The sequence below is a fragment of the Alligator mississippiensis genome, chromosome 4 (assembly GCF_030867095.1).
Source record: "Alligator mississippiensis isolate rAllMis1 chromosome 4, rAllMis1, whole genome shotgun sequence".
NCBI classification, from domain to species: Eukaryota; Metazoa; Chordata; order Crocodylia; family Alligatoridae; genus Alligator; species Alligator mississippiensis.
Genome location: NC_081827.1, coordinates 92,989,568 through 93,013,298, shown reverse-complemented (window position 1 = coordinate 93,013,298; position 23,731 = coordinate 92,989,568). Strand labels below are relative to the sequence as shown.

The 23,731-nt window shown below is 44.0% G+C and overlaps 1 protein-coding gene across 12 annotated transcripts in view; it reads right to left on the bottom strand.

The window, feature by feature from the left end:
- ANKS1B (ankyrin repeat and sterile alpha motif domain containing 1B) overlaps positions 1-23,731 on the bottom strand; it is an 870,204-nt gene that overhangs the window by 550,174 nt on the left and 296,299 nt on the right. For all 12 annotated transcript variants that reach the window (XM_059726322.1, XM_059726321.1, XM_019480905.2 and 9 more), the window contains one exon: positions 18,959-19,124. In XM_059726322.1, coding sequence (XP_059582305.1) covers positions 18,959-19,124 — 166 coding nt within the window. The remainder of the gene's footprint in view (positions 1-18,958; positions 19,125-23,731) is intronic.

Sequence of the window (23,731 nt, the reverse complement as noted above, 5' to 3'; positions counted from 1 at the left end):
ATCTCCATCCATGGAGGTTTTTAAGACCCGGCTAGACAAAGCTTTGACTAGGATGATCTAGTTAGGAATAGTTCTGCCTTGACCAGGGGTTTGGCCTAGATGACCTCTTGAGGTCCCTTCCAACCCTCATTTTCTATGATTCTGTGCCCCTGCCCAGAAGCAAGGTACAGTAAATTAGTCCAGACAGCCCTCTGTCCTGCCACAGCTAAACTGTATCCAGTACCCAAGGTACGATATCACTGCAATATGCAGTGTAAGCATAATCTCAGTGAGCCAGCACCTGTTCTGGACAGGTCTCAAAAACATTGGAAAATTTTCAGTTTCACGCCAATGTAGAATGGGAAAATATTTGAAAATTCTAAAAACTTCTTGTAGGATGGGGAACGCATTTCCTACCACAGACTACTGAAGACTAACAAGTGCCCATGAAAAGAGGTAAAGCAAATTACCATTTCCTCAACAACCAGGGTGCCCAGGAGAGACAGGCAATACAGGCAAGATGCATCTTGAGGCTTCCCACCCCATTAAAAATAACAAATTAGAACTCTGTAAAATTTGAATAAAAGATTAAATAAATACAAAGTAGCCACTGCTACTAACTGTAGCCATCAGATGCCAGGCCAGGGGAAGCCCCTGTCCCTCATCCAGCCATCTAAGAAAAGCCTTGGCTGGGATGATATAGCTGGGGCTGGTCCTGTTTTGAGCAGGTGATTGGACTAATGGATGACCTCCTGAGGTCCTTTCCAAGTGTCAATGAGAAAACCAGCTGAGAAGGGAGGCATTTCAGACAGTATCTGCCAAGCTGCACCAATATTACAGATACAATCCCTCCAATCCACCAAGGTTTAGGCAACCAGCTGCCTTGTTCATTAGGGCAGTATGAAATTTTTTACCTGAACCAGGTGGCTTTGCTGAGTTTTGATGCTCAGCTGCTCAAGTCCATTCCTGAATAGGGGAAACAACACGAGCAGGAATTTCCCACTTATGTAAGCAATGTCAAAGAGTGCCAGCTATCCATGAACATAACTGTATTCTGGGACTGTCAGGGAGCAGTTCCCAGAGATATACACGCTGCCACACAGTCTCCATTAATTCGGTGCATGTGAAGCACACCACCTCCATTTATGGCCAAATGTTTACTCCACAAAGACAAGCCATGTCATCAGGAAATGTCAAGGGCTCACTTTCAATCATTAACATGGATTTTGCTTTGCCTGAGGGTCAGCGTTCCATAAAAGTGAGCATTCAATAACATTTGTTGTTTAGTAAAGTTTATTTATTATGGTTTCATAAAGAATTCTAAGTGGTGTGCTTTACTCCAAAGTTGTTGTTTAATAAGCTTTACTTTCTTAAAACAGCTGAAGAATAGCCTGTGTGCTGCTGTTCAATGGTAACCAGCTCCATGGCGGGCTCCCTCAGCAAATCAGAGATATGGGAAAGCCCTCAAAAAAGACCTGAAATTGGCTCTGGCAACCCTGCAGGGAGCCCACTTTCCCCCACACCGTAGCCCAAATTACAGTGGTCTGTAAATCTGGTATATACTTATATCTAAGTTCCAAAAAAAACAACTGTTGAGGTGTCTTAAAACGGAAGGTTGGATACAACAAGCTTATTGGCACACGGCTTCTGTGTATTGCATCTCTGATTAAAATCAACTTCTAAAAGAAATTGCTATTTAACAAAAAGTAAATCTGAGAAAAAGTGCATATGCATATTTCTTTGACTTATTGTCTTGATTTGAAAAACAGGCTTGTGTCTGACAGAGTACAGTGAAGTGTATAATGGAACCATTCTAGATTATTATCATGTCTGGGTAAGTGAAGATCAGCTCTGGTCAGAATTTATGCATTTGGATGGAAAACAATATATACCTTTGGTATCCATTCTCCAAAATAGTTCAAAATTCCCTAGAAAGCTAAATTTCTTTGACTCAAGTTTGTTGAATAATAATAAAAATAATGAATCATTACAAAATGTTTACTCAGTGTCAGATAGTTAGTGGTCTCTTCTTGCACTATGAAAACACCAGTCAATGTTATGGCAATTAGAATTAGAATAAAAAAGTGTGTTTACTGGCACATATGGGGCTAGATGCAGACCCACATATATTTTGACTACAGCTTGCACACATTTCCTCAGTCATTCCTACTTTATATTCATGTGCACCATCCTTAGAAAATTATATAAAGCTTTTAGGAATGACTCTTTTTATGCCACACAATGGGCACGTGCAATTAATTTGAAGCAATAAACTCTAGAGCATATCACATTAGAGTTTATTGCTCCTAGGCACCACGTTTACATGTGCACCCAGAACTGCAGCACATTGAGGCAGGTCGGAATAGCCCTGGCTGGCAGGGGGCCCCAGGCATAGGCATGCTGGGCGTCTTCCCCCACTGCTTGGCCTACCAGTCCAGGGCTGCTCCAATGTGGCTCGACATGCTGCAGAGGTACTGGCTGGGGTATTCGGGTGGCTCCGGTACAAGGCTAGCTGGCAGGCATCCCCTGCACTGAAGTACCCTTGTGCCCCAGCCAGCCCCATCAGCATCTACATGTGCGTTGCTGCGCACTAAAAAACTCCATCACAGGCTAGTACTTGTGTTTACAAGTACCAACATACAGAGGTTTATTAGTTTACTATAGCCTAAGAGGGCCACATGTGTAGACGCTGAGATGTTTACTGTGGAGCTAAATTAGGCAGCTCTGCAATAAGCGTCTTGTGTAAATGTGCTCAGTGTGTGCCTACAAGAGGATGATAAAAGGATCCACTTCACATCTCAGTCATTTTTGTTACAATTTTGCAAAATTCAGCATGTGGTAAACACTTGGGAAAGTTTAGCTCAGCTGGAAGTTTGATTAAATTATACGCAACTGAAAAAAAGGTCTGACCAATAAGCAGTTTTGGACTAAACATAAGTGGTACCACCAGACTCACCCAAAATAAAAATAGTATTTTTCTCTCGTGTAATGTACCCATTTTATTTTATAGATCCCAAGTCATTTGTAGAACATTTTGTATAAAATAAGTTAAGTACAGTGTCATCATACAGCCTCATTATACAGATGGAAATATACAAAGTAGTGAAGTGACTAGCTCAGCAACATAAAGCAGATCAGAGGCACACTTACAAGCAGAACTTAGGGGTCCTAACTCCCAAGTACTGGTAGTTCAGTAGCTCTATCCATTAGGCAGTGTAACCTTTGGGCACCCATACACGTGATAGACATCTGCTCCGATGTGTTCTAATTAGTCTGCTGTGAGTTTGCTAATTAGTGCAGTCCAGCAGCCTCTGCGTCACATGTATTCAGTGTCCCTGCATTTCAAAATGGCAGCACGGGCACTTTAACTTGTCGAATGGGTTGTAGTTAAAGTGCCCCTGTCGCCATTTTGAAACATGGGATGCTGAATACACATGATGTTGCAGGGGCTTTAATTACAGCGGCTCTGAGAGCTTCTCTAATTAAAGCCCTCCTCACAACCCCAGAGCACGTGTATAGATGCCCTTTGACATGAATAACAATATAGTCTGGAGAAAATTATTAGATGTCATTTACTGGCCAAGAATGATGGAACATTGTGAAGTGTAATAACATTGGAAATCAAATTAAAATATAAAGTCTGACTTTAAAACTTTGCATGTGGACTGAACAGTTAACTAATTTGTACATCCAGTTACTAAGACGATATTGGGCAATGGTAGCTCTGATAAAATAGAATCCTTAATACTATTCTTAGGGTTCAGCATGTGCTTAAATCTATCCATATTAAGCAGAGTCCTCAGGCACTTGCTTCAAAGGGACTAAAAGGCATGCTTAAGGGTTCTGCAGTCAGGTACAGAACACAACAATGGTCATCTGAATGTGTAATTATATAATTTGAGTATGCAGCTGAAATAATCTAAACTATATGTCTAGCATGCTTCTTTGTTTATATAAAAAGACATTTGCAACATTTCCATCTGTCTTATTTCTCCTCTCCATTCTGAGGCAAGATTAGAAACTAAGGCAAATACAAAAATAAAACAGTTTTAACTTATTTCATATTATAAAGATAAATCTTATACACTGTTGTTTTGTTTGCCATCCAAGAAGTTCACATGAGCTCACTCTTGCTCTTCAAATGCTTTCTGTTAAGACTCTAAATGCTACAGAAATCACATTGGTAAGATTCAGCCCAGGAAAATACAATGTAGTAAGAAAACATATTTGCTAAATATTTCTACTATTTGCTACTCCATCTGTGACACACGAGTTTCATTTTTGCTTAGTGCAAAGCAGTGTATCTGGCAAAATACTATTTTTATCTAGAGGCAAGAACTAGCTGAAATGAAACAGTGAAAAGTAGGGTTTTGCCTGTTGTTGTTTTGTTTTGTTTTGTTTTGGGGGGGGTTGCAACCACAGCAAAGAACGAAAATTTTAAATTCATGTTTTAAATTTAGAGTTTTCCAACTCTCTCTAGTCGTGGTATAATCTAAAGATTTCAGGTCTTTAGTCATGTTTCTCATTATATAACTCTATTTAACTTACAGAATTCCTCTGGTGTTTAAGACGCATTGGCTAGGGACAGACAGTACACATAAACCAATTTAAGTGATCAGAAACTGGTTTAAGCCTGTAACAGAACAGATGTTCAGTGCACATAAACCAGCTTGAAAATAGTTGAAACTGGTTTGGGTTGAATGTAGTATCAGACTTAACTGATTTGGCTCAAACTGGTTTATGCACTTTCTGTCTGAGACCCTCTGCTGGTTTAAGCTAAACCAGACACCCCCAGCATCCCAGCATGCTCTGTGGGCTGGGCAGGGCTCTCTGCTCCACAGCAGAGCTGGCCCTTCCCCTCTGCTCTTCCCCATGCCCCCCATTTCCCCCTCTCGCCACTTGCTGCTTAAGCAGAAATCCCTTCCTGGTCTCTCCCACAGCACAGACTGTAGCCAGCATGTGGTCTGCTAGCTAATGCTGTATACAGCAAATAGGGCAATGTCCACTTAGGGATTTTTGGAGTTAATCAACAGCTCAGTTGGTAATGTCCCTTCATTCCTTCCTTTGGAAAAAGCTGTTTAAGAAGAGCTTGTAATGAGCGAGGCTTTGTTTTCTGATGGGGTGTTAAACGCTGATAAGAGATGATAAATGCTCTGTTATGGGGGGGGGGGGGGGATCCCTCCCTAATCACAGCATAGTGCCTGGGCCTGGTCATGCCCCCATCAGTTCACTGCAGAAGGGAAGGGAGGGCTGCTCTAGTGCCCCCTGGCTTCTAGTCTGAGCCACTGCAGGCATGTGCCTGCATTTCTGGGATGTCTGTCTGGTTACAACCTGATTTAGCCTAGCCATGCTAGACTAACCTGCAAAGATTGAATCAATACATGTTCAGGCTTTTTGAATGTCTGTCCCTAGCCATTAACTGAGGAAACAGCTGAAGAAAGGGACAACTGGTTTTGCCTCACATTCCCTTTCTAGCTTAGAAGAGGATGCAGCAGCTGTTTGAGTAACTGTTACCCAGTCTTTTTATAATTGATTTTTATAATTCATTTGGTTTGAGAATACATCTGTGGACAGAGTCACACATTACTGAAATGGGTACTTATGTCTGTGACACAGAACTCTGCATTTCATTTTTCATTTGGCCTCATCAGAAATTTGTAGGCTTGCCATGCAAGATTCCATATTTGCCAACTATAACATGAGTAATGTAATAAAGACAGGATATAAAGATGGAAGTTTTAGTTAAAATATACATTAGGGCATACATCTTTTGTTGCCATAACATCCCCAACTTCAGCAGAGAGTTATACCAAGGAAAGCAATAGCCCAGGAACTGTATACATAAAAAACCAAAGCTCCAGCAGCTTTTCTGGGTCATAGTAGTCACCCTCCAACTGATTTAGCCAACTACATAACAATGTTACCCTTCTGTAAAGGGAATTGTCAGGCACATCTACCTGTTGCCAAGTATGGAGGGAGGGCACGAACCAGAGAAATGGGTTATGACTATTCCTTGCTACCAGAATAGTTGCCAGGCATCAGGTACAAATTAAAGAAGGACCAGTATCAAGAGTTATGCCCAAAATCTAAGAGCTAGCAAAGAGTAATGGTCTCTTAAGACAGAGAGCCTGTTTGGACAACAGTAGCCAATTGAAAGAAAAGTGTAAAAACTACTAGCATTTCATTTTCCAGTAATATATTGTGGGAATACAATTTTTTTTCTGACCCTGGCTGAATTTTTTTTCTACAGGTTTTATCATTAAAATGTTAGCATTTACCTTTTAAAAGTAATCCTTATTAATAGAATTTACCACATTCCATATGCCTGTATCACAATAATATTAATTACATGTATCAGCAAGTGTCAGCATTTTAAAGATAGCCATTATATGTAGTAAAATTACAGGTTTGCTTATGTATATAACTACTCCCAGTTTTTCATAGAAAAGACATGGGGTGAAACCCTAGCCCCAGTGCAGTCAATGGCAAGGAACTCTCCTTTCGCTTTTTTTTTTTTAACATGACTTTGGCTTCCAATGTAGCCACATCCCAAACCACCCACAGCCAGAAAGTGAAAATTAAGACTTCAGAGGCATCCAGATATAAAAAAGCCAATACAGATCATGAGGCACAGTTAACTGCAGGCATACTCAACATAAAAAGTGGTATCTTAAATGCCTAGTTACTGTGATACAATAGGAGATTTCATGAACTTCCTGTGTTTTTTAGAATTTACATTTTGATCAAGAAAAAGCTGATTAATTAGATTGGTGACATTTAACTATGGTGGGAGTAAAGAGAATTAGAATTCTTGCCATTTTAAATTAATGGAATAATCAAGGAAGACAGACAAATTAGCGTTTGTCAGGATTCCATTAAACTGTCCAGTTAATTTAAGAAAATTTAACATATACATCTGTGAAAGTTACAAATACAATTCTAAGTTAAATATCTTTAACTAAATTCTTTTCATTTTTTGTCGCCTGGTCACTGATTTATATAAGATGTTTTTATACAAATACACAGAAGAGGCTTATAGTACTGAGCCCAGTGAAAAACATTTTGGAACAGAATGGGTTGATGGGCTACAACATCTGTATTTATACTGACAAAATACAGTTCAAAATAATGGAGATGATTTAAGGTCATCAGTAAACTGAAATTGCAATGTTATAATGCTCTACTTATCACAAATAATAGAAGGTAATGTAAGAGGAAGTAAAAGAAAACCAAGTTCTTAAAAGCAGAAAATAAATGATAAATTCAAGGAACATTTGACAAGGGAAGGTTCTTAAGGTATTTTAAAAATATTCAGAAAATATATGGAAATCTGTTTAGAAATAATGATACTTCAATGGAGCAAACATGAGTGACAGTATATTTCTTTTCCCTTTACCTATTTCCCCACTCCTTAAAAAAAAGGTGCCAATTCTACTTGCAAGTCTACTTCAGCTAAACTAAGATATTTTTAATAAGGAAGTGTGCAATCTATACTGTGGCAATTAACATCCCCCTCCCCGCAAATGCATCACTGTAACCTAGTTAAAAAAAAAGATCAGTTTAGAATCTAATGCACTGTGTAACACTAGTCATTTATATCTCAGAGCTTACATCTTTATATGTGAATCTCTGAAGACAAGCAGAATCTGAGATTTTGTATTAAGGGCAAAATTCTCTACCCTGGGTACAGAAACAGGGCAATTAGGGCTGGTATAGATCTCAGAAAAGCATATGCAGGTCTTATTAGGGCTGGGCTTTTATATATATATAGATTATTTTGTCACTGATTAATGGAAGCATTAAAATGGTGAGTGAATTCAGCAAATAGCTTCTAATATAAAAATGAGAGCGAGAAAGACTCAAATCATTTTTGAGCTGACCTTCCTTAAAACAGGATATTCCACAATGTTCATTTTGAGCTAAGTTTAACAAAGAAAAGGAATTTAAAAATACCAGAACCCAAAATGAAAGCAAAAATTCCAATTACATATGTAGCTGTGCTCATAATACATCTTGGATCCTCTCTGCTTAAAAAGATAAAAAGAAAAATATACTAGTCATGTGCAGCACTTTTACATGTGCTCCGGGGCTGGCAGAGGGGCAGCACTTTAATTAAAAAACCTCCAATTAAAGCACTGTATGTGCTTTAATGTAGTAGCATCATGTGTGCTCATGTAGTAGCATCTCCATGCTTCAGAATGGTGGTGGGGGCACTTGAACTAAAGCTTATTTGATGAACTTTAGTTCAAGTGCCCCCATTGCAATTTTGAAGTGCAAGGATGCTGATACATGAGACATAGGAGGCTGCTGGAGTGCGGTAATTGCCACGCTCCAGCAGACTCAGTTAATCAACTCTGCTTCAACGTCATGTAATTATAGCACATAAGACCAGCCTCGGTGCTTGTTTATAGGCACCTTTGGATAGTATCTTCTGAATTCTTATAAAGAACATGTCTGAAACAGATGTGCATGAGTAGGATACCTAATTTTGGCTCAAAAGTCAGAGCCAGATCTCTGTGTCTGTATCTATCCATACCTATGAGTCCATATTCTCCATAGGCACAGGCACAGTGGGTGCCGGTGTATGTAGTTTTTTATGTGACCCTCAGTGATTTCTCAGCATTAAAAGTTAAATTCTCATGCTGGCCTCTTAACTGAGGCAACAATTTTCAGCCTGCATATGAATACACACAGAGCAGCTCAAACTATGATGGGAGACAGACTGCCCAGAAAGGTAGCCCATTCAAGAACCAGTGGGCACGTCTACTCATGCACTTAATTACATAGTAGATTAATTAGCTGCAAAGTAAAGCATCAGAGTCTACACGTGCAATGCTATTAGGCCACGGCAAACTAATTTTCACTGCCATAATATTGTACTGTTGGGAACAGTACTATTTTAAAGTGGATGAAAATAACTGTGCCTAAAGGCATGTATAAACACTGACCCAGGCATAAATTGCACCCTGTCAGCCCAGGTAGCATGAGGCCAGACCCCTGCCTGCTGCCTAGCCACACAGCTCTGCTCTTTGGGCACCAGCCAGCCCCAGCGCTGCCCAAAGCTGTGATCTGGAGCCCAGGGCTGACCACCTGAGCCTGCTGCCAGGCCTGGGCTACTCTACCCCAGCTCAGACTGCTGCCATCCTGGGAACACGTGTAGACACTGTGCCCAGGAGCCATTAACTCTGGTGTGAACTGCACCAGAGTTTATCGTGCCACACTAACTGAATGTGTAGATGCACTCAGAGTGTTATAGTAGTTCAGTAGATTGGTTACAGCTTTCTGGTCAATCAAAAATGAAAGTGGGTATGTTTTATTGCTGTGGCTATTTGAGCATCCAGTGGTACTGAATCTAAAAAATACTCCTGAATTGTAGCCTAGTTGACCATTATAAAGCAGGGGTTGCCAAATCATCTCATGATCTATGTGTGGCCCCCGGGAAATTTAAGCGTGGTTCCTGAATAAAAAAGTTTAATAAAAACATTCTTCATCCTTATTTGTTTATATATTATTTCCTACTATTTATTTTCTTCAGTTCTTGTTTATGCATTTATTTTTAGAAATCATTTAATGACACATTATTATTTGAGCTGGGATGCCATGTATAAATCATTGACTGGGGCATACACATCTCAAAAGCTGTGTGTCCCTAAACTGTCAGCTGTGTCAAGATGTTGGTTTTCAGGTTGAAGGATTATTATCTTGGCCACCCATGGTATAAAGGGAGGTACCCCCTGTAGTGGAGGAAGCTGCAGAAAAGAGATGTTCTTTGGAACATGTTTCCTTCCATCAGTTTTCACTGGATGGTCTTTTTACAGGTGTTCCTTTTCACCTGGGTATCTATCACATTGGGAAAGAGTACTATTTCTGTTTGATATAAACATGTACTGCTTAACTCTGTAAAGGCAGGCATAAAAAAAGGTCACCCCTCAACATTTTATTAGAGTGATATGGTATGTGCACTAGGAGCTTGGGGTTTAGGATCATTTTTAATTAGGCTTGGGTGGGGTATCTCTATGGTGGTTCAAATGGGGCCCTCAGTCTAAACCTGTGCACAACCCCAGATTTTGTCAAAGATGTATAGTCCCTTTAACTGTGTATATTTTGTTGTTCTTTTGCTGGTTGAGTTGATTACTGATGTTGTAAGCGTTCTTTCTAGTTCTGATGGTGATGATCATATAGTATTTAAATATAAAAAAAAAAGTATTCTGGTCAGTAAAATAGGATACTATTCATATCATTATTGAGACATTGGCTTGCCTAGAGTTATGACACTTTTGTGGCATGCTGAGTGAAGTTATGTGACTGATATGAAGTGATATCAGTGATACATGATCAGCATGTTCTTTTTCATGTGGTGCATGGTCCAGATGTTGGTAGAAGTCAAGAAATTCACAGAGGTGTTTGGGATGTGTGTGCAGTTATGGCACACAGCTGATGGAAACTTTCCTAAAAGGATTGATTGCTTCAGGAACACAGAGGTCAAAGCAAGCTGCATTTTCTAGATTGTTGCAATTTCTTTTTCAGGGTGATTTGGACCAGTGGGCATAGGGCAGGAGTTGTCAACTGGGGGTATGCAAGAAGGCTCTAGGAGGTATACATGAGTAGGCAGGGACAGAGCACTGCCACGCACCTTTCTGCTCAGGCACTGTCTGCCCAACTGGATGCAGAGGGTAGGAGAAGCTTGCACGCGGTTCTGCTTTCAGCCGTGTGCCAATCCCTCCTCCCGCTGGCCGCCGAGGGTACACTGCTCTGCATCTGGCCACTGGGGGTATACTGATCCAAAAAGGTTGAAACATAGGGCAGTGATTCTCAACCAGGGTGCCAGGGAACTTGGGGTACCATCAGATCCTTTGAAAGATGCCACAAGGTGTGAGAAGATATGTGAGGTGTGAGGAAATAAGCAGATAATCTAAGCAGATAAAACAGGTTTAGGCTTGCCTCTGCCTGGAAGATCCCCCACTCCTACTGCCCAGCCCATGTGCTAGGAGGTAAGTACTGTAGTATATAAATCAGTGTTAGAAATTAGGTACCACTCAATTCACAAAAGTTATGGAAGGATGCTCAAGTCAAAAAGGTTGAGAATCACTAGCATGAAATGTTATAGAGTGGTGCCCAACCTTTTGGTCCCACGAGTGAGATGAATGCAGTGAGGCTGGTCTGTGATCTGCATAGAGCCCTGTGTGGTAGGATCATGCATCCTGCACCACGACTGGGTCCCCAGCACTGCCCCCTCCTACCTCCACATCAGGATCAGGCCCTGGAGCTTGGCACTACCCTGTCCCTGCCCTGAATGCCAGGATGGGGCCCTGGCCCTGATCCCCTCCCACCTCTGCACACCAGAATTGGGCCCCAGAAGCACAGCACCAGCCCCTCCCATTCCAAAGCCCTGAGATTGGGCTATGGGGCCTGGCTCCACCCCCTCCCACCAGGATTAGGCCTACCCCTCCTGCCCCCAAGACCTAGGATTGGTCCATGGGGCCTGGCTTGCCCCCTCCAGCCCTATGCACTCATAATGGGTTTTGGAGGCCTGGCACCACCGCCTCCTTCCCCCACATGCTGGGATTGGGCTATGGGGCCCAGCAGAACCTCCACCACCAGCATACAGGGCATGGGGCTCCCTATGGATCCAAAAATTTGCTGACAGGGGAGTGGTGCAGCTGCTTCCCTGCCACCAAATTTCCCCTGCCACCAATTTCTGTGGGGAGTCCCACAGACTGGATGACATGGGGCCTGAATCCTGCCCATGACCTGGGGGCTGGGCCCCCCTGTTCTAATGCATTAAGTATACTGGTATAACTAAAGTGGTATAGCCAAACTTGCATAGTATGGATGCAATTATAGCAACTAAGAATGTTTTATACCAAAATACCCATTCCTGTATGGCCAGAATGCCTAGCCCCTGGCCCATGGGCCAAATCTGGCCCATGCAGCCATGTCATCTGACCCCAGGGCTCCCCAAGGGTCTGGAAATTTGGAAGTAGAGGAGTGGTGACAGCATTAATTGCTGCTCTCTTGCTGCCAAATTTCTGGACATACATGGAACCCCACAGGCTGGATCCAGGCATGTGGGGCCACACTGGTGCACAGTCGGATCCAGCACATAGGATCACATACATGAACCGACCCCATGTGGGATCCAGGCCATGAACCAACCCTGCACCACTCATCTAGCCTGAGAGGCTGGAAGGTTGGGTGTCATTGCTATATGGGAATTACTAGATCACAGTAAGTAATCTTTATATCAGAATAACTGCATCCTCATTAGGGCTTTAGTGGTATTATTTTTTTTTTTTATTAAAAAAACCCCAAACCCTGTATTACTAACCAAAACTGGTAACTTTTGAGTATAGGCTGTTTAACAGAAATGGAAAATGAAGCCTAAAGTCATTTTGAATTTTTTTATTTTTTTTTTTTAAGATTTTCCCTACCATGAAACATAACAGCCTAAACAACTTCCACTGGTATGAGATATAAATTATTGATAAATCCCAAGGCCCACTATCACAGAGTAAAATCTTTTTAGATTTTACAAATACAACCCCAAGCATACTATCTTACCTTTGATTATTACTAATACCAATACTACTACTACTGTGACAGATCTAATTTTCTTACTCAGCACAGTAACATCTAACATTGATATTTTAGTCATTACTTCAATTACTTTGCCCATTTTTGATAAACATAAATTACTACAGGTATGTGATAGTTACTATTACATGGTAGCTGTTGGACAAGCTTTCAGGTATTAAGTCTCCTTTCTCAGGCAAGTGCCCTTGCCTTAGAGTCTGAAAATTTGTCCAACAACTCTCCCAACAATACAATTGGTCCAATGAGAGATAGCACAAAACCCCCCTTGCTTCTTGTATACTTCCTGGACCAACACAGTTACAACACTCCAATCCAAGCCAACAGAAAGATTCCTTTAGGAGTCTTCAGTCTTTTATCAACACCATTCATGGTGATTTATGAGTGAAAATTATGTAATTGAGCTGTATTACTGTAAATAAGAAGAGTGTCTTTGTAGTACTAGAGAGGCTTGTGTGTCCCAATGATCCTCAGAGCTGTGTTGTCCAGTCTCTCTCACTCCTGGCGAGCAGGACCGAGGGGAGATTCCAGAGAAATCATGGTCCAAACCTCAAGTCCCCAGTGGCAGATCAAGCAGAAGATGTTAGGATCTCAAATGGTGGTAAAGATGAAGGAAGGCCACAGCAAGATTGAGGTCTTCTGTCATCTAGGGTTTTCCCTAGCCACTGGGCTCAGATCTCCACCTTGTCAGGATTGTGTGGTTGCTATTTCCGTGATCCTGCTCCTTCACACTGAAGTCACAAGCAGGCTTCTACCACAGAAAACAACACACTCTCCTGTACCAAGCTTTGCAGCAGTGGATGAGTGGTGACAGAGATAAGATTAGTGAATCTGGCAGTTGCCAGACACAAATTTGCACCCAGGCAGTGGTAGCCTGATGGTTGTCTTGTACCCGGTTTGAGACAGGTGTGCAATTCAACAGCTGCTACTGTGACTGAGAAGTCCTATTCTGGATCCCATCTGCTCATTGTACCTGGGGAAATGACTAGAGAAGGTATTCTAAACCTAGGTTGTCTTTTCTGCTCCTGGCTAGATAACTGCATCCAGCAGGATCACTCTCTCTGCAGTTGAAAACATCATAAGACAACAATGATTTTCGCAACATGGAAAGTTTGCACCTTGATGAATAACCAAGACAACAAACAACCAGAAAGAAGAACTGCTATCCTCTCCAGGGAACTAGTGAGATACAACATCAACATTGCAGCTCTGAATGAGACAAGACAACTGGATGAGGGTCATCTGAGGGAAGGGGTTGGAGGCTACACCTACCCCTGGAAGGAGAAATCAGCCCAGAACAGACATATCATACATGAGCTTTGCCATGAAGAATCAGATCATTAATCAACTTATGGAGCTCCCTGTGCCTGGGTTTTTGGTTGTAGCCATGTTGGTCTAAGGACATAGGCAGACAAGGTTCTTTGGATAGAGATGATATCTTTTATTAGGCCAACTGAGTAGTTGGAAAAAGTTCTTAGCAAGCTTTCGGGCGCAGTCACCCTTCATCAGGCACAGGGAGTCTCTGCTGGTCTGAGACTCCAAGGAATGAGAGAAGCTAAAAGTGTGGCAGGATGTCAGTGAAAATGTACATTAGATCTGTCACAGGGAGCTCCCTGTGGGGATTGACAAACATCTCATGACCCTCTGTCTTAAGATCAGCAACAACCAGTACGCTACCATCATTAGTGAGTACGCCCTCATGCTTAACGCTGACAATGGTGTCAAAAAACAGTTTTACTCCAACCTTGATCATGTATTAACACTCCAAGGAGGATAAGATCATACTCCTTGGTGACTTCAATGCCAGAGTTAAACGGGACCCGGAACTCTGGAGTGGCATCATTGGGAAGGAAGAAGTAGGGACAGCCTAGTCCAATGGCATCCTTCTGCTGAGCAACTGTGTGGAGTACAGTCTTGTCTCATGAACACCATCTTCAAACAGGAGTGATAAATACAAGACCACTTGGAGACACCCTTGTTCTATGCATTGGCACCTCCTTGACTATGTTATTGTAAGAGCCCATGATCAAATGGACATCTGTATCATGCGAGCCATACAAGGAGGAGATGACTGCTGGGCAGATCACTGTCTTGTCAGATCCATTTTGAACATCCAGCTTGCTCTGAAACCCTGAAGACAGTCAAAAGCAATGCAAAGGACTCTTTAACACCAAATCTCTTCAAGACCCAAATGTCTGTAAGGATTTCCAATAGTGTCTCCATGGAAAGCTATCGGCTCTGTCCACAAATAAAGGTAACATTGAGGAACTCTGGAAGGGATTTAAAGCTGCCATCTACGTGGCCTGTGCTAAATCCATTGGCTATACCACCTACTGAAACCAAGACTGGTTCAATGAGAGCAATACCATGATCTAACTCCTCCTTGACTGGAAGAGAAAGACTCATTCTACTTGGCAAGATGACACCACACTTCATCAGAAGGAGACATATCACCTCCTCAAAGCTGAAAGCTCAAAAAGAGAATCCAGGAAATCAAAAATCAGTGGTGGCAAAATAAAGCCAAAGTTATTCAGCTCTATGCTGACAAACATGATATGCATAGTTTTTTTCTGGGCAAGAAAGGCCATCTATGGCCCAATTTCCCAGTCTTACTTTTCTGTGATTGCAGGGTAGCTTGACATTCCTGAAAAACTTTTAATCTATCCAAACTAAATGGAAAGAGTACTTTGAGGTACCCCTGACCAGTGAGTTCACTGTGGCAGATACCACCACTGAATCCATCCCACAGCACCCTGAAAAGAGACACCTCACCAACCCTCCTATCATAGGATAAGTCTGGTATGCCATCAAGGAAATCAAGAACAAGGCTACTGGACTGGATGCATACCTGATGAAATCTACAAGCTGGCAGCAAGAAACTAGTACTGAAACTCCACAAATGTATTCTCTACACATTTGGAACAATGAAGAGATCCTTGGGGACCTGAGGAATGCCAACATTATGACTGTCTTCAAGACAGGAAATACGTCTGTGTGTGGGGACTATCAAGGTATTACCCTCCTTTCCGTAGCAGAGGAAATCCTGAACCATCTCCTACTTCTTGCTGAGGAAGTCCTGTGAGGATCTCAGTGTGGTTTCAGACCATCGTGTGAGGCAATTGACATAATCTATGTTGCCCACCAGGTCCAAGAAAAGTATTGGGAACAACAGAACAGCATGAACAGGTCCTGCATTGACCTCACCAAGGCCTTTAATTCAATCAATCCCCTGTGGAAACACCTGTAATTTGTGCAAACCAGTCTGTGGCTCAAGAATTGGACTCTTAAGTCATCTCAAGATCCATCATTGAGCCATGGTAGAGATCATGCTCGAATTGAGGGACTGCTGATAACAACAAGAAAGAGTGGACTCCTCCCCTGTACCAGGGATTGATGAGATAGGAGCCCAGCAACCTTCCCTTATAAATATATTTAGCTACGGTAACCAACTAACTGTTCAAGCAGAAAGCAGTCTGTGAAACAGGGGCAATGTAGGGCCTTTAAATACAGTACTTCCTTCTGCATTTTAATCTTTTGACTAGTAATGCTTTTTGACACCATGCATTGATGAACAGAGTACATCTGTGTTTATGTAATGCACTTCTTTACATCTGCCTCTTTTCTGTGGATGTCTGATTTTCCTTCTACTAAATTCACAATATCTCACTAATAGTATGGTACTGTACATTCTCAGATGGGAAGGATTCAAAAGCGTCTTATCAACACAGTTGCATCAATGTACTAGGTAATCCTGTGTTTATTTTGATATCAATCATTAGGCCAGATTTTGGTGGAGTCATTCTGTCTACTATATGCAGTACCGCTTCTACTGTGATGAGTCCCAAGCTTTGCAATGTTGCTATATGTCCACAGGGACATGTGGGAAGGGCAGGAAGTATATTTTATTGCTGTCTCTGCATGACTGGCAGCAAAGGTGCAATCCATCAGCAGTTGTACTCTGGACCTTAAAGAAACTGCATAATTTATTCCCTCCCATTGCAACACAAAATCTAACAAGGTGCTGCCATCAGCTCAAGATAGATAGTTATTATGATCTAGTCACTAATAATCTGATATTTATAAGTATTTTTAAAATCAGAATTTGAGCAAATTATTTTTGAGCTGAACAAATCAATGACAGTTCTTCCACCAGTTCTTTGCTATTGCAGTTTCTTCTTTGCCAATGCATATTCTCATTCTACTTGCTTGTAGTTGTGCGTGCCGGGTCTGACCCCGGGTCGCTTTCGTCGCTCTGCACGCGGGCTGTGGCCAGCAGCCCGGGCAGGCCGGGTCGGAGAGGGAGGTCGCCGAGCTAGAATTAGGCACAGACACGTAATGGTTGATTTTAAGATTATTTTACTTACACCGAGATGGTCGTGGTGTAGGCTGAGAACTTGCTTGAGTTGCGGTTACAACAAAAAACACGAACACACGTGGAGGTTGCAAGGCTCCACGCAGACAGTACACGAACAATCACGTGGAGCTTGCTAGGCTCCACGCAGACAAATTCTGGATGTCCAGGACAAGCGCGCATTAAACTCGTCGTTACGTCTTATAGTAGGCTCCGTTCGAAGACGGGAAGAGGTGGGCGGTGGATCAGGCCGCCAAACTCCTCTGAGCGACACACAGGGTTTCTATTACCCTGCCGCGCACACCCAGAGTCCCCACGGGATGGATGCGGAGTCCTCTTCGGCTTGGGCGGAAACTGCTCAAGCCTCTTATACGGCTAGCAGGCCAATCGCTAGCCGCCACGTGTGAATAATTTAGAACTAGCCAATTGCGGGCACGAATTTGCATACGACGAGCGGGAAACCTCTGCACCGTGCATTTCTGTGTTGCAAAGGAAATGCACCCTGCAAAGATCGCTACAAAGTGGCAGGAACACTCCCCTGCACGCGGGTTCTCTGCACAGCAAAACTCCTCCGTGCAGTGAAGTTGCAAACCCACGGGGATAATTCTTAGTGCTGAAGCACACACAAAAAAAATCAGACCTTTGGGTCATGACAGTAGTTAGATGATTATTCTATGCAATTCATGTATAAAAGAGTATTTGTTGGGGGAAGGCATGCAGTTTTGGAGAATGGAACACTGTCTTTACATGCAACATAATTCATATGACTCCATGGAATTCTATTATTATTTTTACCCAGCATAGCTCATTTCTATCAGAACTGTGGAAACAAAGGAGTGATTTTCCAAATTAAAAAAAAAAAAAAAAAAATGGAGAAAGGGGAGTGTTAGGACATGTCTATGTAGTAAACTTACTATATCCAGGACTGGCATTCTTAAACTCACCAGTGTACTTCTCCGTGTAATCTGCTTTCTCAACCAGAAGTGTAGTATGCATTCAGGCAGTTTAAAAGCGCTGCTGAATGACAGGGCCAATGAGCCCCTTCCTAATTAGTCTTCTTGCTCTACCACAAGGAGATAGCTCTACCACTTCTTATTTAGAAGGCAGTCTGCCTAGAGCTCTACTGTGTGATTGAGGACACTACTACCAGGTACAAAAGTTATTATGTAGATGGCTTTGGAGTGCTATTTAATTTTTCCTTTATTCATTTAGTGTTTTAATTTACACACAGCTTGTAACATTCTATTATTTAGTTCCATGGATTTTAGAAATTCACAATTTATTTTCATTTTTATTTTGCATAGCAAATTAGCATTAAGAACTCAGTGGGTGCATCTACACAAGACACTTTACTGCAGTTAACTAATTAGCTCTGCAGTAAAGCATCACAGTGGAGTTAATTAGTTTACTCCAGCCTAATAGCACTACACGTGCTATTAGGCTGGAGTAAACTAATTAACTCCGGATAGTACTGTCCAACACAAGTACTATCCAATGGCAGACTTATTTTCTCTGCTGTAAAACACATGTAGATGGTGACTGGGGCTGGCTGGGGCATGAGGGTGCCAAAGTGCAGGGGCTGCCTGCTGACTAGCCCCCACACTGTAGCACCTTTATGCCCCAGCCAGCTCCTTCACAACACATAGAGCCTGGCTCAATGTGCTGTTGTCCTGGGCACACATATAAACACTGTGCCCAGGAGCAATACACTCTGGTGCAGTTTGCATTAATATTGTGTGTAGACACGCCCAATAAAACTAGGAAGTATGATAGTTGCTGAGGTTACTGCATAGGAACTAGACTCAGGAAATTTGCCTTTTACACTTAGCTTTTAAATAAGTTTCTTATATCAATCTCCATTTTAACCTCTGCCTTAAATGCGAATAAAAATATTTACATACATCTAAGCTTATTAATGGTTGAAAATCATGCTGAACTCCTTGGATAGAAGAAACTATGATAGCAGAAGCTATCTTGAATATTATACATATAACCAAAATGTTCCAATGATAATGTGAAAGACTAGTGGCAATTTACCTGTTCTTGAGGAAGATAACCTTGCTATTTCTAATGAACATGGCTTCTTTGTAACTGCTATCTCCATGGAATCACATAAATGGTTCTCATTTTCTGAAGTAAGTATATCAAGGGAAGCAGATGGTATTATTTCCAGTGCATAGCTCCTCTTCTTTGGAAAGGATTCCTAAAAATAAAAAATGCAAGCAAAGTAAGTGAAATGGATTTGTTGCACACCAAAACTGCAAAAGATAAATAAGTTCAGTAGCTGTCAAAAATAATAGGATAAAAATTCAAAAGAATAAATATATCACTTCCTGTTGAAGACCAAATTTTAATAGCTTGGACAGCTTACTTATCTTTTAGCGTGAGTAAATAAATCTCACTGTTGAATATCAAGTCTCATTTTATTCTGTGCGGTTATATTGTTGCATATGGATTTCATTAACTCTCCATTTTGCATTTGGCAAATGCTTTGCTGCAGCTGCTCTTGCTGTCCCAGTTTCATTAGGTTCTGTTTCAGGTATATGTCCTTATCAGATGTCAAGAAAATATTTTGTGAAACACACAGGATTACTTGAGTTAATAAATGAAAATTATTTGCTTTGCAAGGATTTGGTTACAGCTTCTTCATGTTATATGCCAGGGGTCAGCAACCCCCGGCATGTGTGCCAAGCATGGCATGTGAGGCATTTTGCTTGGCATGCCACAGCCAGCCCCAGCTCTGGGTAGCCGCTGCCAACCACAGAGCCTGGGCTGCTCCCAGCTGGTGGCTGGGAAGCTGCAAGTCCTGCTGCAAGCAGCCCGGGCTCCGTGGTTGGCAGCAGCTACCCAGAGCTGGGGCTGCGTGCATCAGGCAGGCTGCAAACATCTGTGTCGAGCTCCAACATCAGCTCTGTACCGGTGCGTGCACATGTGCCTTGGAGCAGGCAGTGGGAGGGGCCTGAGGCAGCGCAACCCTGGTCTTTCCCCCACTCCCAGCACAGAGGTGATGGGAGGGCTCTGGAGCCTGACACAGCTGTTTGTAGCCAGCCCAGGTTCTGGGCAGCTGCAGCGAGCAGCAGGCAGGCTGCAAACATCTGTGCCGGGCTCCACAGCTCCAGCATCAGCTCCATGCTGGCAGTGACTGCACATGCACCTTGGAGCGGACAGTAGGGATAGGATCTAGCCCTGAGGCAGCGCAGCCCTCACGCTGTCCACTCCAAGGTGCACGCGCAGTCACTGCCAACATGGAGCTGATGCCAGAGCTGTGGAGCCTGGCACAGCTGTTTGTAGCCTGCCTGCTGCTTGCTGCAGCTGCCCAGAGCCCAAGCTGGCTACAAGCAGCTGCGCCAGGCTCCAGAGCCCTGCCATCACCTCTGTGCCAGCAGTGGGGGAGAGACCGGGCTTGTTCTGCCTCAGGCCCCTCCCACCACCCGCTCCAAGGTGCACACGCGTGCACCGGTACAGAGCTGATGCCGGATGCCAGCACAGCTGGTTGCAGCCTGCTTGCTGCAGCAGCCCAGAGCCCAGGCTGGCTACAGGCAGCTGCTCTGGGTTCCAGACCCAGTCATCAGCTCTGTGCCGGCAGCAGGGGAGAGACTGGGGTTGTGCTGCCTCAGGCCGCCCCCCACCATCTGTTCCGAGGCACATGTGCAGCTGTTTGCAGACTCCCGGCTGCAGCCAGCCCCGGCTCTGGGTAACTGCTGCCAACTATGGGGCCCGGGCTGCTTGCAGCAGGGCTTGCAGCTAAGCCGGCCTGATTCCCACCAGCTCCAAGCCCAGCACTGGCCCACCCCCACTACTGGGATGAGGCTGACGCTGCCCCTTGCCAGGAGCACTCCACCTTTGCGGGCTTACCTGTGTGGAGTGGGTGGGTGGTTGGGCTGATGGGCAGGCTCTGGGCTGGGGCCACGGCTGGCCACACTGCAGCCTGGGGGCTGGCTCCCCAGGGAAGCACAGGGGCTCCAGCAGGCCCAGGGCATTTTTGGGTCGTACTTTGTCCGGTGGCCCAGCAGCCCTGCTCTGTGCACCCATGAATCTGGTTCTGTGTGTTTGTCTGCCTCTGGTTCTGTGTGTCTATGTGTGCACACATGTGTCTGGTTCTGGATGTGTGTGTGTGCGCATGTGTCTGTTCTGGTTCTCTGTGTTTGTGCACATGTGGTTCTGTGTGCATGTGCAGTTCTCTGTTGTGCATGTGTATGTGCTTGGTTCTCTCTCTGCTCTCCTTTCTCTCTCTCTCCTCTTGTTTTTCTCTCTTATTTCTCTTTCTCTCTCTCTCTCTCTCTCTCTCACTGCAACATGATTAACAAAAATAGTACACAACAACAAAGGCAACATTTATGATTATTAAATATACTAATATGCAGTGTGTACCCCCTCCCCCAATTTTGTTTTTCTGGCATGCCAGCACTCCAGCACCAAGAAAATGTGGACAGATCTCTTCATGTCCTCGGTGTGCAGTATTACTCATACTAGGATTTACCTTGGTTATTCATGTATATATGCATTTTGGGAACAGAAGCAATTAGAGGTGAATATTTAGTGGTAATGGTTTCCTTATAAGTGGGAGGCATTCCCTTGTATCTACAGGCTACATACTAAATCCAAATCATTTGATGTCAATAGGAATACTTCTTTAATTACACTTGGACTGGTTTGTAAGTTAGTATTTGTTTATTAGAGATGGATTCTGGGAGGCTGAGTTCCCTAGATTGACTAATATAGAGGGGGAGGAAAAAGAAGTTAGAAGTCAGAAAATGTCATGTTGCTTCTGCTAAATCATGAGATTGAGTGATTTACAATTCTGTCATCAACCAAGTAGAACTCGAATGGTTCAGAATAGGGCTGAGCATAGCTTTAGGTACTGATTCGATTCGCAGGAGATTTTGCCTAATTTGGTGGCCAAATCTCCAAATCCGAATCAAACCAATAAAAAGGTCTGAATCGACTCGAAGCTCTCTGAATCTTTGGAATAGATTTAGAGAGATTTGATGATTTGGACAGTCCCTACCCGCTGCAGCATGGAGCTGGACCTGGACTCGGAGCTGGTAAGTATGGGGCAGGGGAGGGGGGAAGGTACCATGGGGGGACCCCCACCAGGCCCCATCCCCTGCCTGTACCCCCAGCCCCCCCCAACTTCCACCCACTCCCCCAAACTCTCCCCATGCCTGCCCCGCCCACCCCAGCTCCTAGTACTTAAAAAAAAGCCCCTACTCAGCAGGTGCTGCTGGGCAGGAGGGTAATCCCTGCTGCCCCCCACTGGCCCACGCTACATGGGAGGCTCTGCACAAGCCCCCTTACTCCTGCCCGCTCTCCCAGCCCCAGTCAAGGTTCTCTCCAAGCTACGCACTTGCGCAGCTGAGCATGCTTTAAAACCATGCCACGCACAAACTTATTAATGCTGCACACCTGCCCGGAGAGGAGCTGGGCTGTGGCTTCCCAGAGAGGAGCTGGGCAATAAGCTGGGTGCAGAGCATGGAGGAGGCAGTGGGGCCGGCACGGGACACTTAGTGGAGGTAAGCTCAGGCAGCGGCTCCTCCCTGAGGCAATGTGCTCCCAGAGGTGAGGCAGGGACTGGGCTGGTGCCAGGGAACTGCTCCACTTCCCAGCCCCAATGCCATGTGCTCCTCAATCCCAGAGGCATGGTGAGGTGGGGTCCACCGGTGCTGGGAAACTGCTTTGCTCCCCAACCCCAATGCCATGTGCCTCCTTGCTCCTGGAGGTGGGGGCAGCACCAGATTTTTAGCCATTTAGTGATTTGTCTTTATTGTCGCTAGTTTATGCATTTGAATTTAAAAGCATTAAACAGAAAAAGAAGTTGCAAATGATGTTGTTTTTCTTAGAAGAATCCTAAACTGTGTAATCTTGAGTTTGGGGGTGCTAGTTACAGCTGTGTCTAAGGGCATAGGCAGACAAGTTGCTTTGGGTGCTGTGGGGAAGACTGAAGTGGTGCACACCAAAAGGGGAGGTGGGACCGAAGTAGCATGCTCATAGACTGCTACATCTTAGAGGGAACATTGGCCCCAACTCTGGCCCTTTAAGGAACCCCGCCCCCTCCTCACAACCCCTCCCAGACTCACTGCTCCTGCAGCAGCCTCAGGGCTTCAGGGGACTCATGGTGTGGGGCAGTGGGGATTGTCCCCTGCCAGGCAAAAACTGGCAAGTCCAGGGGGTTTGGGGGTATTTTTCCTTGAAGGGCTGGAGCTGGGGCGGGCAAGGCAGAGGGGGAGGATTTGCGGGGTTCATGCAGTGTTCCCCACACAGCGTTGGGCAGCAGGGATCGCCCCCTACCCAGGCAGCACCCAGTGAGTGGGGGATTTTTTTCGTCCCAAATGCCAGGAGCTGGGGCAGGCGGGGGGATGGGCCTGCATGATTCAAAGAGCCAAATCTCCAAATCACATTCGGCTGAATTGATTTGGGACAGCGATTAGAATCACCAAATCGAATCACTGTCTCCCAAATCAGCCAAAATTGAATCCGAAGCAAATACTAGCTGTGTCACACAAGGGTAGTTCAGAACATAAGTAAAAAATAGCAGCCTGGCTGTGAATCCTTAATGTTGTGTTTCTTCCCCGGTGAAAGACAACAGAGAATCCAAAGGCACAGACTCACAGGAACAGCATTCAGCTATCCTGCGTCATCCAAATGCTCCCCTCCCCAGCCTCACTCTCACCCACTGACTCCCCTCAGTTACATCTTCACTGACTGCTTGTCTTGCTTGCATACCAGCCTCTGGCTTCTTTACTATTGACTCCATCCAGGAAGAGCATACACCAACTGCAGATGTTTCCTCAGCCTGACAAAAGGTTTTTA